Source organism: Phacochoerus africanus, chromosome 3 (genome assembly GCF_016906955.1).
Source record: "Phacochoerus africanus isolate WHEZ1 chromosome 3, ROS_Pafr_v1, whole genome shotgun sequence".
Lineage (NCBI taxonomy): Eukaryota > Metazoa > Chordata > Mammalia > Artiodactyla > Suidae > Phacochoerus > Phacochoerus africanus.
Window position 1 is genome coordinate 24,155,188 of NC_062546.1, and position 13,394 is coordinate 24,168,581.

A 13,394-nucleotide genomic window follows, 5' to 3' on the forward strand; every position below is an offset into this window, starting at 1 on the left:
GCCAGAGATCCAATTCGAACTGCAGCTACGGCAACCCTGGCAGTTTGGGATCTTTAACCCATTGCTCCGGGGTGGGGGGTGGGGATCCAATACTTGCTGCAGCAGAGATGAGGGCTCCTTACCCCCCTTTGCCACAGGAGATCTCGTAAACATTTTTATCTTAGAGGTAAAAGCTTTATGGTCAGTGACCTGTCTGCTCCCCGCTCTTTTGCAGCACTGTAGCTCAAAGAACAAGTGGTGAATCTATATACTCTGCCAGGCATCTGGGAGGGAGGGTCCAAGTCCCAGGGGAATGGGGGATATTTTTGAAGAAACAATAGCAACCCCGACACAAGGCCAGGCTATAAATTCGGAGGGCACAAACTTGGCCCCCTGCCAAAGAAAGCAGTATTTTTTCACCTTCTCTTTGCCTTTTCCCACTACTTCCCACTACTGTTTTGAAGATCGACAGAAGACGCAGCGCCTTAATCCAGTGGTTCCAAAAGGCCGAGGAAACCCAGTTTCTGTTCTACAGCCTTAGCCCCCTACCCCTGTACATCTCCTCTTGCCTTATCTCTTACATGCTTTTCACTCCGTTCTCGCCCCTGCCGGAAAATCCACATATGATTTTCGTTTTCGTTTTATTCATCCACCATTTGGATTAGGTCGCTTTATGGCGACCTTGACGGACATCTAGGTGGGGAGCGCGGGGGAGGGGAGAAGCCGTCATCTCTGAGGGAGAAACCTTCAGACGGTTATGGGGTGGTGTCGCGAGGAGGCGGCAACCACCGAGCTCCATTCAGCTTAGAGTTTTGTATCAGATTGACAGAAAATGCACCAACTGCCTTCGCGTTTAGCGACTCGCGCCGTCTCGCGAGATGAGGAAGCCTATCTGGAGGGGGGAGTCAAAAGCGGCTCCCCGGGTGGGGGATGGGAATATCTGTGGCGCAATCATTGCGCGAGATTGGGCTATGGTCACTAGGGCCCCATGCTTATTCTCGCGATGTTTTGGCCTTTCTGGCCTAGAAGTAGGGGCAACTTCTCGCGAGAGCCCGTGCTGAGAGCTCTGTGAGGCCCCGTGTGTTTGTGTGTGTGTATGTGTGTTGCTGAGTGTGAGTACGGGGAAGCAGCGGCCGCCATTTCAGAGAGCCTGCCGAAGCTGTCGCAGGGGTGGATCCGGTGCTGCCGAAGCCGCCATCCATAACTCCCGCGTGGGCTCCTTTAATCCCATTGTTTTTTTTAGATTCGTTTGGGCCTATCCGCTCTTGGAGCCCGAAATTCGGGCTGGGCGGTATCGCGGCCTGGGCCTAGCGGCTTAACAGTTGCACCAGCGGCGGCAGCAGCAGAAGCAGCAGCAGCCCCCCTCTTTCCGAACCCAAGCACCGCAGGGGCCCGAAAGGCCACGCAGGTAAGGGGGCGTCGCGGATTCGCATAATGTTACCGTTTTTTTGAGTTTGGTTTTTTTCTGGGTTGATGGGCACTTCTTAGGCCGTCTCATGCGGCGGGATTGGGGTGGGGGAGCAGTTCTCCAGAAATAGGTTTAATTTAATTTCGGCGACCGCGCCCTTTTCCGGTCGGGGAGATTTCAGAGTTTGGGGGTGGTACGGCTTCTAGAGGGGCCGCGGGCAGATGGGGACCTGTCCTTTGGAGGCCTGGGCCGGCCGCGACCTCCCAACATGGCGCCAGCCGAACGCTGCCATGGCACACAACCCCTCCCAACCAAGGGAGTTTCCCTTTGCCCCTAAAATGGCAGCGCGGGTTTTGCGCGGAAAGAGGCGCTTTCGCTCGTTGGTCTTGGGTTCTGTTTTTGAGTAATTGGGATTTTTAAAAATCGGGTAGTTAATCCGCTTTAGCGTTACCGGTCTTGAGGACATTTCATGTTTGATTGCCAAGCCTGCTAAAGTCCCACTTGAATCAATCTTTGTGGCTTTTGTTAAGTTTTGGAGTACGTCGGGTAAGAAGAAAATCTGGCAGAATTTTTAAATGTTTACTCACTTAATTTTCATTCTTAACTCTAGGCGTTTAGAGAAAATGGCAGACGATATTGATATTGAAGCAATGCTTGAGGCTCCTTACAAGAAGGTGAGAAAAAACATGTCGGTGAGGTTTATCTATTTCTTAATTTAGCAATATTCACGAAACTACTGCTGAAATGTAGACTAACCTCCCGGAGCCCTCTTGATTTATCTTATCAGAGATGCATTACTATAACTTACAAAAGTAAATATATGCTATTGATGTAATAATATTGTGCAGTAGTTTCACTTCAGCGTGATGAATAAATGCCCATCTATCTCTCTTTGTAGACTTGCCTAACGATATCTCACCTCTACTCCCATGAATTCACCTTTGATTCCAGTGTGAACTGTCAATCATAAGGTAGTAATTGAGTGACTTATCGCTGTACCGTGGTCCCCTAGGTAAAATGACTCAACTAAGAATTACCAGCTCCAGTTTGGTATAGCAAAAAGGTGAATGTAGTGGTTTGGGAAAACAGCAGGGGTCCAAGAATAACAAAGCATAACCAGTCTGTGGCAAGCAAATCTTTAAATAAGACAAGTCTTACAAGAAGACATGGGTGAGATTTAAAATTTATCCTACATATAAGACTGGTGATAGTAAATGTTAAAACAGGCATCTGCTGCTCAGTTAAAAATCACTAAAATTCTTGGATCCCTGAATAGAGAAAAAATTTCTTAAAGCAAAAGAAGCAGTATCACAACTTATAGTCACTTAATGACTGTTTTTACTGTTCTCCATATTTTTAATTAGTCCCTGCCATAATATTTCACACTAAAATCTACAAAGGAATTAGTTTGGCTAATATAGCCTTTGACCCATTTCAATATCACAGTAGAAATAGTGTGTTTCATTCTTTCACCGGTTGGTGGTGAAAATAGCAGTATTGCATGCATTATCACTGATGTCGAAAACTGTAAGCTTTGTAAGTTAGCACTTATACGCCTATAACTGATGTGATCAAACTTTAAAATAAACACTGCGCTTTTAAAAATAATACATTTGTTTTGGAGTGTATAGCTCGACCATGTGGTACCAATTTGGATGAATCTTTAAAGCTTTGAATACTGTGTGTAGTTTCATAATGCTTAGACTCTTGAAGAGCTACTTTTCTATTTTAATGTTAAGATTCTGTGTCTTAGTTTAACGTGGTTGTAATTCCATGTAAACAGGTATGGAAGTAGGAAATGTTTAGGCTGGACTGGTGGATTATTAATTGACTTTCTTGGGTTCTTGGAAGTCAACATTACTAAAGCAGTGTGAATCCCTGTTTGCTTCAGGGCGAGATGTGTGACAGAGGTGGCATCAAGCTCTTACAGTCCCAACCCTCCAACGGAAATGGGCGAAGATCTCAGGAATGGCATCGGTCACAGGAAATCGATAGTGGCTGGCTGCTAGCATGGCCACTTGGGGCTTAGGCAGAAATAGAGCCATGGTACTGACCAAAGGGGCCATAGCACATGGAATAAAACTCAAAACAGGACTTCATGTTTTATAGAAATTCTCTTTAACCACTTCAACACTGTATATCTGGATAACTTAATATCTAACTATATAAGAAAATAAAATTTAACATGTTAATATGCATTTTTATTTTTGTATCTTGATGACTTAATTGTAAGCAACAAAGTGGTTAAACACATACCCATCTAAATTTTTTTATAGCTTTCCATGTTAAACTGTAAATAAGTAATTAGTTTTAAAATTGTTTTGTATTTTCTTATTCCTGTTCCCTTTACCCTTTGACAACTTGAAATGTTACCACTTCGTCCTCATGATGTTCTTCTATCAACCCTGCTTAGGATGAGAACAAGTTGAGCAGTGCTAACGGCCATGAAGAACGTAGCAAAAAGTAAGTTTTAAGAAGGGACTTGGGTTGGGGGGAACTTTATGTGATTGAAATCTTAAGTTGTATTCCTGTGGCTAAAGCATCAAACCTAAGGTTTCCTCCTGAAGCTTTTCTTTGACTGTTTTAGAAAAGTGGATCTCCTTTACTTTTTGGTTCGAGACACTATTTGAGGATGTGAAACAATGGACTCTTTCCCTAGATTTCAGGATATGGTTTCAGGGACCTTTTGGACACTTTGCCATTATAAGTCCATCCATGACAATCCGGATAAGAGTTGCTGTATTTAGACCTTGTCTTTTGTCTTAAAGTTATTAAGTACGGCTTAATATTTATTTAGTGATGTTATCAATAGAACTGTTGTAGCAACTGAAGATCGATGGGTTAGGAAGAGGAAGGTAGTAACCAGCCTGTGGAAAAGAATCATTTGCTCTAAATTACTGAAGGAGTCAGAGCCGTGAATTATTTATGCCCCTTGATGCTTTTAAAGGCTCTTTTTGTAGTAATGTTACAGCATAGTTAAGTACTTCTTAATGTGGCTTTCTAGTCTTAAGCTTTTTCAACTGATAGACTTAATGAGAATGGAGTTTTAAAAGACTGTATATTTATGCATGTTACTTGGGTTAAATGAATAACCCTTAATAGGAACCCACTTGCTGCAGACTAGAACAGAATACAATATACAAAAACTCTAAATAAACAGTGTAAAACCAGATCCACTTTATGAGATCAGATCCTATTCTTGGAGTTTTCCTTGAGCTCTAAAATTAGTGATTCAGTGGTTAGTGTTATAAACATTAAGCTGTTTTATTAGCCTTGGTGATGTCATAGTCAAACATTTGGTTGTGCTCATGACTTCATAATTTACTGAAAAATGGTAAAATTAAGCCACTTATTTGATTCTTTTTGGCTCTTCCAAGAGCTTAAATTGCTTCACAATGTACTACCTCAATATGCTCACAATGGCTTTGTTACATAAGTTAATATAATTTCGTAAAATAGATGAAATTGTCAGACTGGATTGTTCATGCTTTACTACACCAATATTCTTATAATAACCTAACCTTGTAGAATAATGTGGTAGTAATTGGATCAAAGTGATTCAATTTGTAGAAAATGTCCTGTATTTTTTCTGCTTAGATGAGAGACTTAGAGTTCTTCGCCAGTAACCCTTAAGTATTGGGATGGGTTTAGTCTTGAATCGTAGAGATTTGAGGTAATTAACCAATCATTGCATAGTTTAATATTCTCTGGTTTTAGACCTTTTACTCAAGGAAGTTTCCTAATTAATAGTTCTGATTTGCAATTCTAGGAATTTAGAAAATTTAGGAAGGGATATTCATTTAAATCAAGGTTATTCAGTATCTAGATATCAGACCTAGTGGGTGAATGAAGATCTCACCCTAAGTGCCAAAGGAATGAGGACATGCACTATAGGGCACATGCCTTCTTTGTCCTACCATTCTTAGATGTCATTCCTTGCTACTAACACCATCTCCGTTTTATGCTTGTTTTTATCCTGCAGCCATGCTCATTCAGACTGCCAAGGTTTATAAGGAAATTTAGCATCAAGCTCTCGATGACTGGTGCTTAGTGGTCTTTATATATCTAATGTATAGAGTCTTATGGGACTAAATAGAAGAATGGACAGTTTTCTTTAATTGGCCATAGGATTCTTAAAGGAACATTTTCTGAACTTCGGCTGTCATCTAGTTTCTTTTTAAACGTACAGATTATTTCTGTCAGACTTCTCATCCTCAGTTAAAGGTTATTTAAAAAATGACTCACTTGTTCACAGTCAAGAACTGATCACCCATTTTTTTCTAAAGGGAATTAATGTGAAATTAATTTGAAAGTTATCTAGGAGGAAATTTTTATTTTTAGGGATAGATAAATTATAACACAAGCAAAATATTCTATGCTTTAGTCTTTATTATAAATTAAGTCTCTTAACCAAAGGAAGATGCCATGTTGCATTTTTCATCCTAAAACGTTTTTTTTTTCTTAAAGCCATTGAGTATTGGGATATAGTTTAAGGTAGTAAGAAAATGCACATTCTGAGAAATTGAGAGTTGAGCAGATACTACTTTTCAAAACCAGTAATTCTCAGTACATACATTCAGTTATGTACAGGTAATAGTAAAAGGAACTAAGTTTAATAAAACATAATTGGTTATCTGTTAGCCTTCTTCTGAAGAGCTATACCCCTGAGGTTGGCAAGACTGTAAAGTATACCTTTTTAAGCGCCTGAGCTTGCCTTCGTGGGTGTATTATTTGTTAGTGTACCCAGTCTTGCAAAATTTAAGCCAGCATACATTCAGTTAAGCTATTTAGGAATTACTCAAAAAAGTAATTACTCAAAAAAAAAAATAACATGACACAGTTGAAATATATTGGCTACTGTGGTATGGATTATAAATTTTGGAATAAATGACTTTTCTATTTTTTTTTCTTATTTTCCAGAGTACTTTGCATTTAAAATTTAGATCTTCTTACATGGAAGAGGTCAAATCCAGTTATAGCAAAACACCTTTACAGCAGAGGCCATATAACCAAAAAGTCCAAAGGCCCAGCCCAGTGGACCATTTACTTCAATGATGTTCAGTACAAAATTCCACTGCCACTAAAGACTTTGGAAAGTCCCTTTTAAGTTGTAACAGGATTTGACTATTAGTGTGGATTTTGATAACCCTTCTTTAGTTAACTTAATGTTCTTTGAAGCTTCATTTTTGTTACAGAGAAGTATATACTGCTTTCTTGCACCCTTAAATTTTTGTCTGGGCTTTTATAAAGAAGACTGTATTTCTGAGTGTCTTAGTATGTTGCTGTCTGTTTACCTGTCTGGGGTTGCCTTCAGATGTGGGTGGGGGCTCATTTATAAAAAGTCCTAGGAAGACCTTAAGTTAAAATTAGTTCTTCAATTTTTGAATCCTTTCCTTTGGCAGAATGAATATTGGGCCTAAAAAGAGGTAAATTGGGAGGTTGGCTGCCTCTCTGCAGTGGGCCATTTGTGAGCAGAGCAAAACTTTATTTTGTCTGTTCTTTTTGTGGGGGATGGAGTTACTTTTACTTTGTCCCCAGTTGATAATATTTAGGACTTTTCAATTATAGCTAACAGTATTCTTTAGTGTATGAGATAGTGTTAGGTTTTTTAGGCAACAAAGTTGGAATGTTATCTGTTGCCCTTCTGGGCATTGCTTTGATAACTTCTATATAAGTAACGAGTGTAGCCTAATTTTCTGTCATGTGCTACCTAGCATATACATTTCTGACAGTCAGGTGGATTATCTTGAAATTTTAGACAAAGTTTCTGCCTCCTTGGAAAGCTCTACATCTCCTTGTGATTGGAGTGTGGGTTTCAAGATTCCAGAAGGTGGGTGTCTTCATTTTCTATTTTCAATGCACTCTAAGATGACCTGCTTACAGGTTTTGAGGCAGACTTCAATTGCTCTTGTGCTAACTTTTGCTTTAATAAGGACTAAACAGTTAAATTTCCAAATGATGTAGAGTTGTCAAAATGTTTAATAATCTTTTGCCACTACAGAATGACATTTTAGTGGATAAGTTTATTTTGAAATGTCTTTCAATTTATATTGGAATATCTGAAGGCACCTCTTAAGTAAAATTTGGGTGATGACAGAGGTACAGATTACAAGATATAATTATGAAATGACTGGGTGGTATGCTGTGAAGAATGCAGAAATGAACAGAAAGATAGGACTGACTGGCTTTTTTACCTTTCAGAGTTTGACTTAAAAAGACTTAAAAAGGTGTTGATTCTTGTTTTGATTGTACCCCACAGGCTTGTATAAACTGACATAAAAATGGCATACTCCATTATCTGGTGTACACAACTTTTCAAAGAAAGTATCTGAAATGGTTACATTAAGTAAGGTCTTGAAGTGTCAGAATGCATTTTACTGCATTAGTTTTATTGTCCTTTGTCATTACTTGTAATTTTGCCTATGAAAAGCAAAATAGTGTGATTGTATGGCCTTTTAAAAGTATAAAATACATATGTGTAAATTGGGTCAAAAATGGCCTACTTGAAAAAAGTGTATTTAATGACAGTTTTTATATAAGATCCAGCACCAATACTTAATGTTATTCTATTAAAACTTTTATTGTCTTTTGTGAATTACGGTAATATTGTTGGCCACTTACGTGATGGTCAGACTATATTTAAAAGTTCAGGTTTTGATCTATACCAACCAGCAGGCCCTTTCTTTGTTAAAGTTATACCTGACTCAAAAAAGATCGTAATAGTTCCTGCATTCTCAAACGACTGTCAACTGACTGTTGATTTTCACTAGTAGAAGGCAAAGGTGGGGCATTGTGTTTACCTTACCCAGGAATTATTTTTCCTTAAGTGATTATGTATCACTGTATGATAGTAAAAATACTAAAATAAATTTACAAAAAGATAAAATTTCTGACCATAAGAGGAAGTATATTTTGGCAGATTGTTAAACCAGCCAGGTAACAGTGAATTTTTTTCTTCTCAGGAGGAAAAAAAGCAAGAGCAGAAGTCGTAGTCATGAGCGAAAAAGAAGCAAAAGTAAAGAACGGAAACGAAGTAGAGATAGAGAAAGGAAAAAGAGCAAAAGCCGTGAAAGGAAGCGAAGTAGAAGCAAAGAAAGGAGACGGAGCCGTTCAAGAAGTCGAGATAGAAGATTCAGAGGCCGCTACAGGAGTCCTTAGTATGTAGATACAATTATGATGATACTGGTTTGACAGATTTCTCTGGGTATCCAGATAGCAATGTAACCTGCTCGATTTGAATTGTGGAATTGTATTTTTCAATATGATTAGTGTAAAAGTATTAAGTAAAGATATTGGCATTGAAAAGTCCAGTAGAAATAAATATGTGGACAGATACATAATGTTTGTTTTACTAGGCATACAGAGTATTTTTTGTTACTCCATTTAAAAATATTTTAACTGTATGCCAATTCAAACTAGACTAAAGCATTAAAGTGCTTTTTAAAAAAGACTTTTATTGTAATGCCAAATATATGAAAGCTTAAAGGTGTGTGAACTATTACAGTATTCTTTACTGAACATAAATTTAAATTTTTTTAAAATCTGACCGATACAAATTACAAGTTTATATAATTAGTCAAATATGTAATTAGTTAACCAACTTGTCTGTGTGGCTGTTTCCAGCTGAAATGGCAGACCAATTGAATTTAGTGTATGCTTCTTGATAATGACTATATTGGGGGCTCATCACACATCTTTGTATATTTTTTAATAAAAGGGCACTAAAAGTGCTTTGAAGGTTAAGTTACCATGGAAATTCAGAAGTGGTTATTTAAACAAGTTGGAAATGTTTCGTTATCATTTTTTAAAAGCTAAACTGTATTAATGACTTTTGAAAGAGCCCACTTAAGTAGAGATTGAATCCCACAATCCCTAGTGCTTTATGGTGTTCTTTCCTACTAATAAATATACTGTTGTAAATGATGGGATAGGATATATTAAAATTAACAGTTTCTCTTTAAAACTTCAATGGTTTAAGATGAAATTCAGAGAATAGTCCTTGAGTTAGCCTTGACTTTATTGGTTAAGAAACGCTCTTAAGTTAAACGCTCTTAAGCTTTAGTTTTCTCATCTTTTAACAAGGCGGTAACCACTAACAGATAAGCTGTTAATGAGTCTTGAAGGAGAAGAGAATGTAAGTTAAAGCACTCACAATACTTGCTGCTATCAATGAAATACTTTGATGTTATTTGAAGCTGATAAAGTTAGTAACACTATGAGTTGTGATTCTGACTCTTCAATAAAAGAGCTCCTTGTTCTCTAAGGTCCTCCTAGCTGATTATTTTACAAAGTTTTTAACAGCTGGAAAAGGACCACAATGTTATTTTAACTGAGTGCTTTATTAGAAAATACTTTGCTTTTCGTACAGTTTATCAAAATTTACTGCATTCTTTTGTAACAATGAGCTAAATGGAGGGGACCTTTAATAAATTCTGAATGATCACTGATTATCTTTGATCAGTGATGAGTTACTCAAAGTCAGCCTGTGATCCTGGTCTGACTTAAAAATGATTGATTCTTATATTTGGTTTCAGGTTGATTTTTAACTACCAAAGTAGTAACGGACACTTTTACAAATAAAGGGGAAAGGATATAGCTTATAGGTTCTTATTTATCCAATAAATGTATACTCTTAATTTATCACTATTACTGTGATTTGTAAAGGACCCATTTAATACAATTTTATTTGTAACGGCTTGGGTGGTAATAGGTACATGTGGAGTCCATGAAAACAAATCCTAACGTTTTCATCAAAGACCACCAGAAATTTTCATTTTGCTACCCTTCTGGTAAAGGATAGCAGGATGAGCACTGAGGGATCTGACCCTATCCTTTTAAGTTAGCTTGGTTTTTTCAAAATAAAAGGCCCATAAACTACTGGGCCTTTTTAGAATTTTCTAGACTACAGAGTAAAGATTTTTTTATAATGTTACTTTTGTGATCTTTTTTGAAAACACTCCTTTAATATGTCAAGTCCTGAAAAAAATAATTTTACTGAAGAATTGATGAACTTCCTTCACATCTTTATTACGGACTATTTTGTCACAAAGGACTAAAGTGTATGGCATGCTAAATATATTTATATGCAGTCTCTGAGACTCAATACTATTAAATGGGAAGTTGGAGTTACATGATTATGTGAGTAATTAGTCCCCCACCTTCTAAAAAAGAAGTTCCTCAAACAAGAGGACATGAATATTGTATATGTGTATTTATATATGTATATTCCTGAGGAAGAATCTGCAGAGATGCACACTGAATTGTTAATTACAGTAACTCTTGGTGTGAGGGAAGTTCAGGGTAATTTTCTACGTTGTGTTTTTTTCCTTAAACCTCAGGAATGTATTCATAATATACAATTAAAGAAGACTAGGCTGAAAATTGAGCATTTTCATAATGTTATAAATTTTGAGGCTGAAAACCTTTGGTCTTGGCACCTCTCAGTGGTCCAGGATGGATAACTAAGAGCAGTTTGCTTGGGATAGAGTTAAGAGAAGAAAAGTCTCTTTATTTCCTCTTCATAATTGAGGTGGAAAACAAGCAGCCTGAACAATGTTAAACTTGCTGGAGAGCGCATGAACGCGATCTTAGCAAGACCCTAACCCTGTAACTAGTGTAATTTTGTGTTTCCTTTTTAGCTCCGGACCAAAATTTAACAGTGCCATCCGAGGAAAGATTGGGTTGCCTCATAGCATCAAATTAAGGTTTTTAAACATACTTCTGAATTGTTTAAATTGTTTTTCAAGGAACTAATGTGGTGTACTTGTTTAGGTAACTTTTGAAACTTTTTAACTTTGCAGCAGACGACGCTCCCGAAGCAAAAGTCCATTCAGAAAAGACAAGAGCCCTGTCAGGTAGCCATTGTCACTTTTTCTTTTCTTTTGAGCTTTTAGCTTTTATAAGTTTTTAAAATTTATGCTACAGTTAAGTTTAATGACGTTTCATAATTTGGATCGTTAAATCTTGACTTCTTTTTTGCAGTTTGAGTGCTATTGTGAATTTCTAAGTTTTCAATAACTGCATATAAGAAAGAATAGAGTATTAGTTACCATTTTAGTGTATAGATACTCTGCTTTTATTTCTCCTTTGTATTAACTAAAAATTTTAAATATGGCAGCTGTAGAAAACTTTCCTTTGGAGGTATTCAGTTAACTACTTGTGAGAAAATAGTTGAACACGAGTTATCATTATGCTCCCTTGAGAATAGTAATTTCCAAAATCTTAAGAGAAATTATCTGTTTTTCACTAGTAATATGTTTTTGAATGTTTCTGTAAAGTAAATAAAGGTAACATATCTGTCCCATCTACCATTTTGGTTCATGGAACATTTTGTTCCAGATGATGGTAGCATTGTTTTCTAACTGATGCTAAGGCTTCTCTTAAAAGAGTACCTTTTAACTTTGGATTTGTTTTGTTATTTACTTGATTCCAACTCTAGGATTTGGTGATAGACTTGCTAATGTTCAAAGCTCTCTTTGTAACTTATTGAGAGGTTTTATGCTTTAATATTTAGTTTTCTCTAATGAGAAAATCCCCTTTTCTCATTCTTTGGATCTAGTCAGCTTTGTACATCTGTTTTCATAGGTTTAAGATTACCTGCTGATTTCTCAAGGGAATGTACTTTAGTTTGGTAGGTGGAGTATTTCAGAAGTACTTCGTGAGAATGTCAACAGTTAAATTAAGAAGAATCATGTTTATGATTACATTTTTAAGAATTCACTTAGAACCTTAATCTTAGTGATACTTTCTAAAAGATGATGTTAACAATAGACAGCTATTTCTCTTTGAAATTCATGAGGTTAAATTTCATTTATTGTGGTCTTTTACTTTTTTCGTTTATTTGGGACTTTAGTTCCCTTTGTAAATTTAGAAGTGTACTCTATTTGTAAAAATTAGTAAAATAAATCTCACTACTTGTATTTGTGTAGATAAATCTGCTTTTCATTTTTGATTTGCTAATTGTTGCTGTTTCCTTAACCATCAAGAGACATTTTGTTGGATAGTGCGTTTGTGGAGTCTTAGACAACAACTACCTCACTATTCCATATATATCTATCTCAACTTGTGAAGTAAAATTCAGATCAGTTAGGGTTTGTTCTACTTGCAAGTTTATCATTTGTGATTATGAAACTTAATTTCATTTTATGGTTTCCTTTTGGGAAATCATCCTTGCTACTAATTTTAGACCAGTCTAACATTGGTGGGTAGTCAAGGGTTATTACTTGTGACTGTTGTTAAACTCCCAGACTTCTGATTGGCCCTTTATTATCCTGAAAAAAGTACCATTTGTAAGACAGAGACCAGTGGACTTTGGTGTTGATAATAAAAGGTGTGGTATCAGAAGGAGCATTTAGAGACTGTTAGGATATTAAAGACATTGAGTCACACTGAATTAATTTTATGGCCATTTCATGTACATCATAGGGAAATGGGCTTGGGAATATAGTGACAATAGTTTAATTAAAGTTTATTCTGTTTACTGAAGAATGTGCATTAAAAGTTATTTTAAAAGATTAAGTTGTAAAGTTAATTTCATGTTCTTTACTCCTGTTAGGGAACCTATTGATAATCTAACTCCTGAGGAAAGAGATGCAAGGACTGTTTTCTGCATGCAGCTGGCAGCAAGAATTCGGCCAAGGGATTTGGAAGAATTTTTCTCCACAGTAGGAAAGGTAATTAATCCTAGCCTGTTTATGGAGCTCACAAGAACAAGTTGCAAATGGCATTTTCAGGAAGACGGATGAAATGAGAAAATAACTAAACTCCAAAACTTTTGGTTTGGTTAGGGAATTGGGGTGGGGGCGACATGCAGATGGAACCCAAGTCATATCTGTGACAATACCACATCCTTAACCACTCAACCACCAGAGAATTCTGGGAGTTTACTTTTTTTCTTTTGCCCTTTTTTTTTCTTTTCTTTTTTTCTTTTTAGGGCTGCACCTGAGGCATATGGAGGTTCCCAGGCTAGGGGTCGAATCAGCTACAACTGCCGGCCTGTACCACAGAC

The 13,394-nt window shown here is 36.9% G+C and overlaps 1 protein-coding gene across 5 annotated transcripts in view; it reads left to right on the top strand.

Annotated features, from left to right (window-relative positions):
* The first annotated feature begins 877 nt into the window (after positions 1-877).
* Positions 878-13,394, top strand: part of RBM39 (RNA binding motif protein 39) — a 31,786-nt gene continuing 19,269 nt past the window's right edge. For 2 of the 5 annotated variants that reach the window (XM_047771202.1, XM_047771204.1), the window contains exons 1-6: positions 1,072-1,387; positions 1,998-2,061; positions 3,801-3,850; positions 8,350-8,544; positions 11,188-11,241; positions 12,942-13,059. In XM_047771202.1, coding sequence (XP_047627158.1) covers positions 2,011-2,061; positions 3,801-3,850; positions 8,350-8,544; positions 11,188-11,241; positions 12,942-13,059 — 468 coding nt within the window. In that variant the 5' untranslated portion in view covers positions 1,072-1,387; positions 1,998-2,010. Of the gene's footprint in view, positions 1,388-1,997; positions 2,062-2,285; positions 2,359-3,278; positions 3,851-8,349; positions 8,545-11,025; positions 11,092-11,187; positions 11,242-12,941; positions 13,060-13,394 lie in introns of those variants that run through there. The other 3 variants (XM_047771200.1, XM_047771201.1, XM_047771205.1) reach the window with 3 other exon arrangements.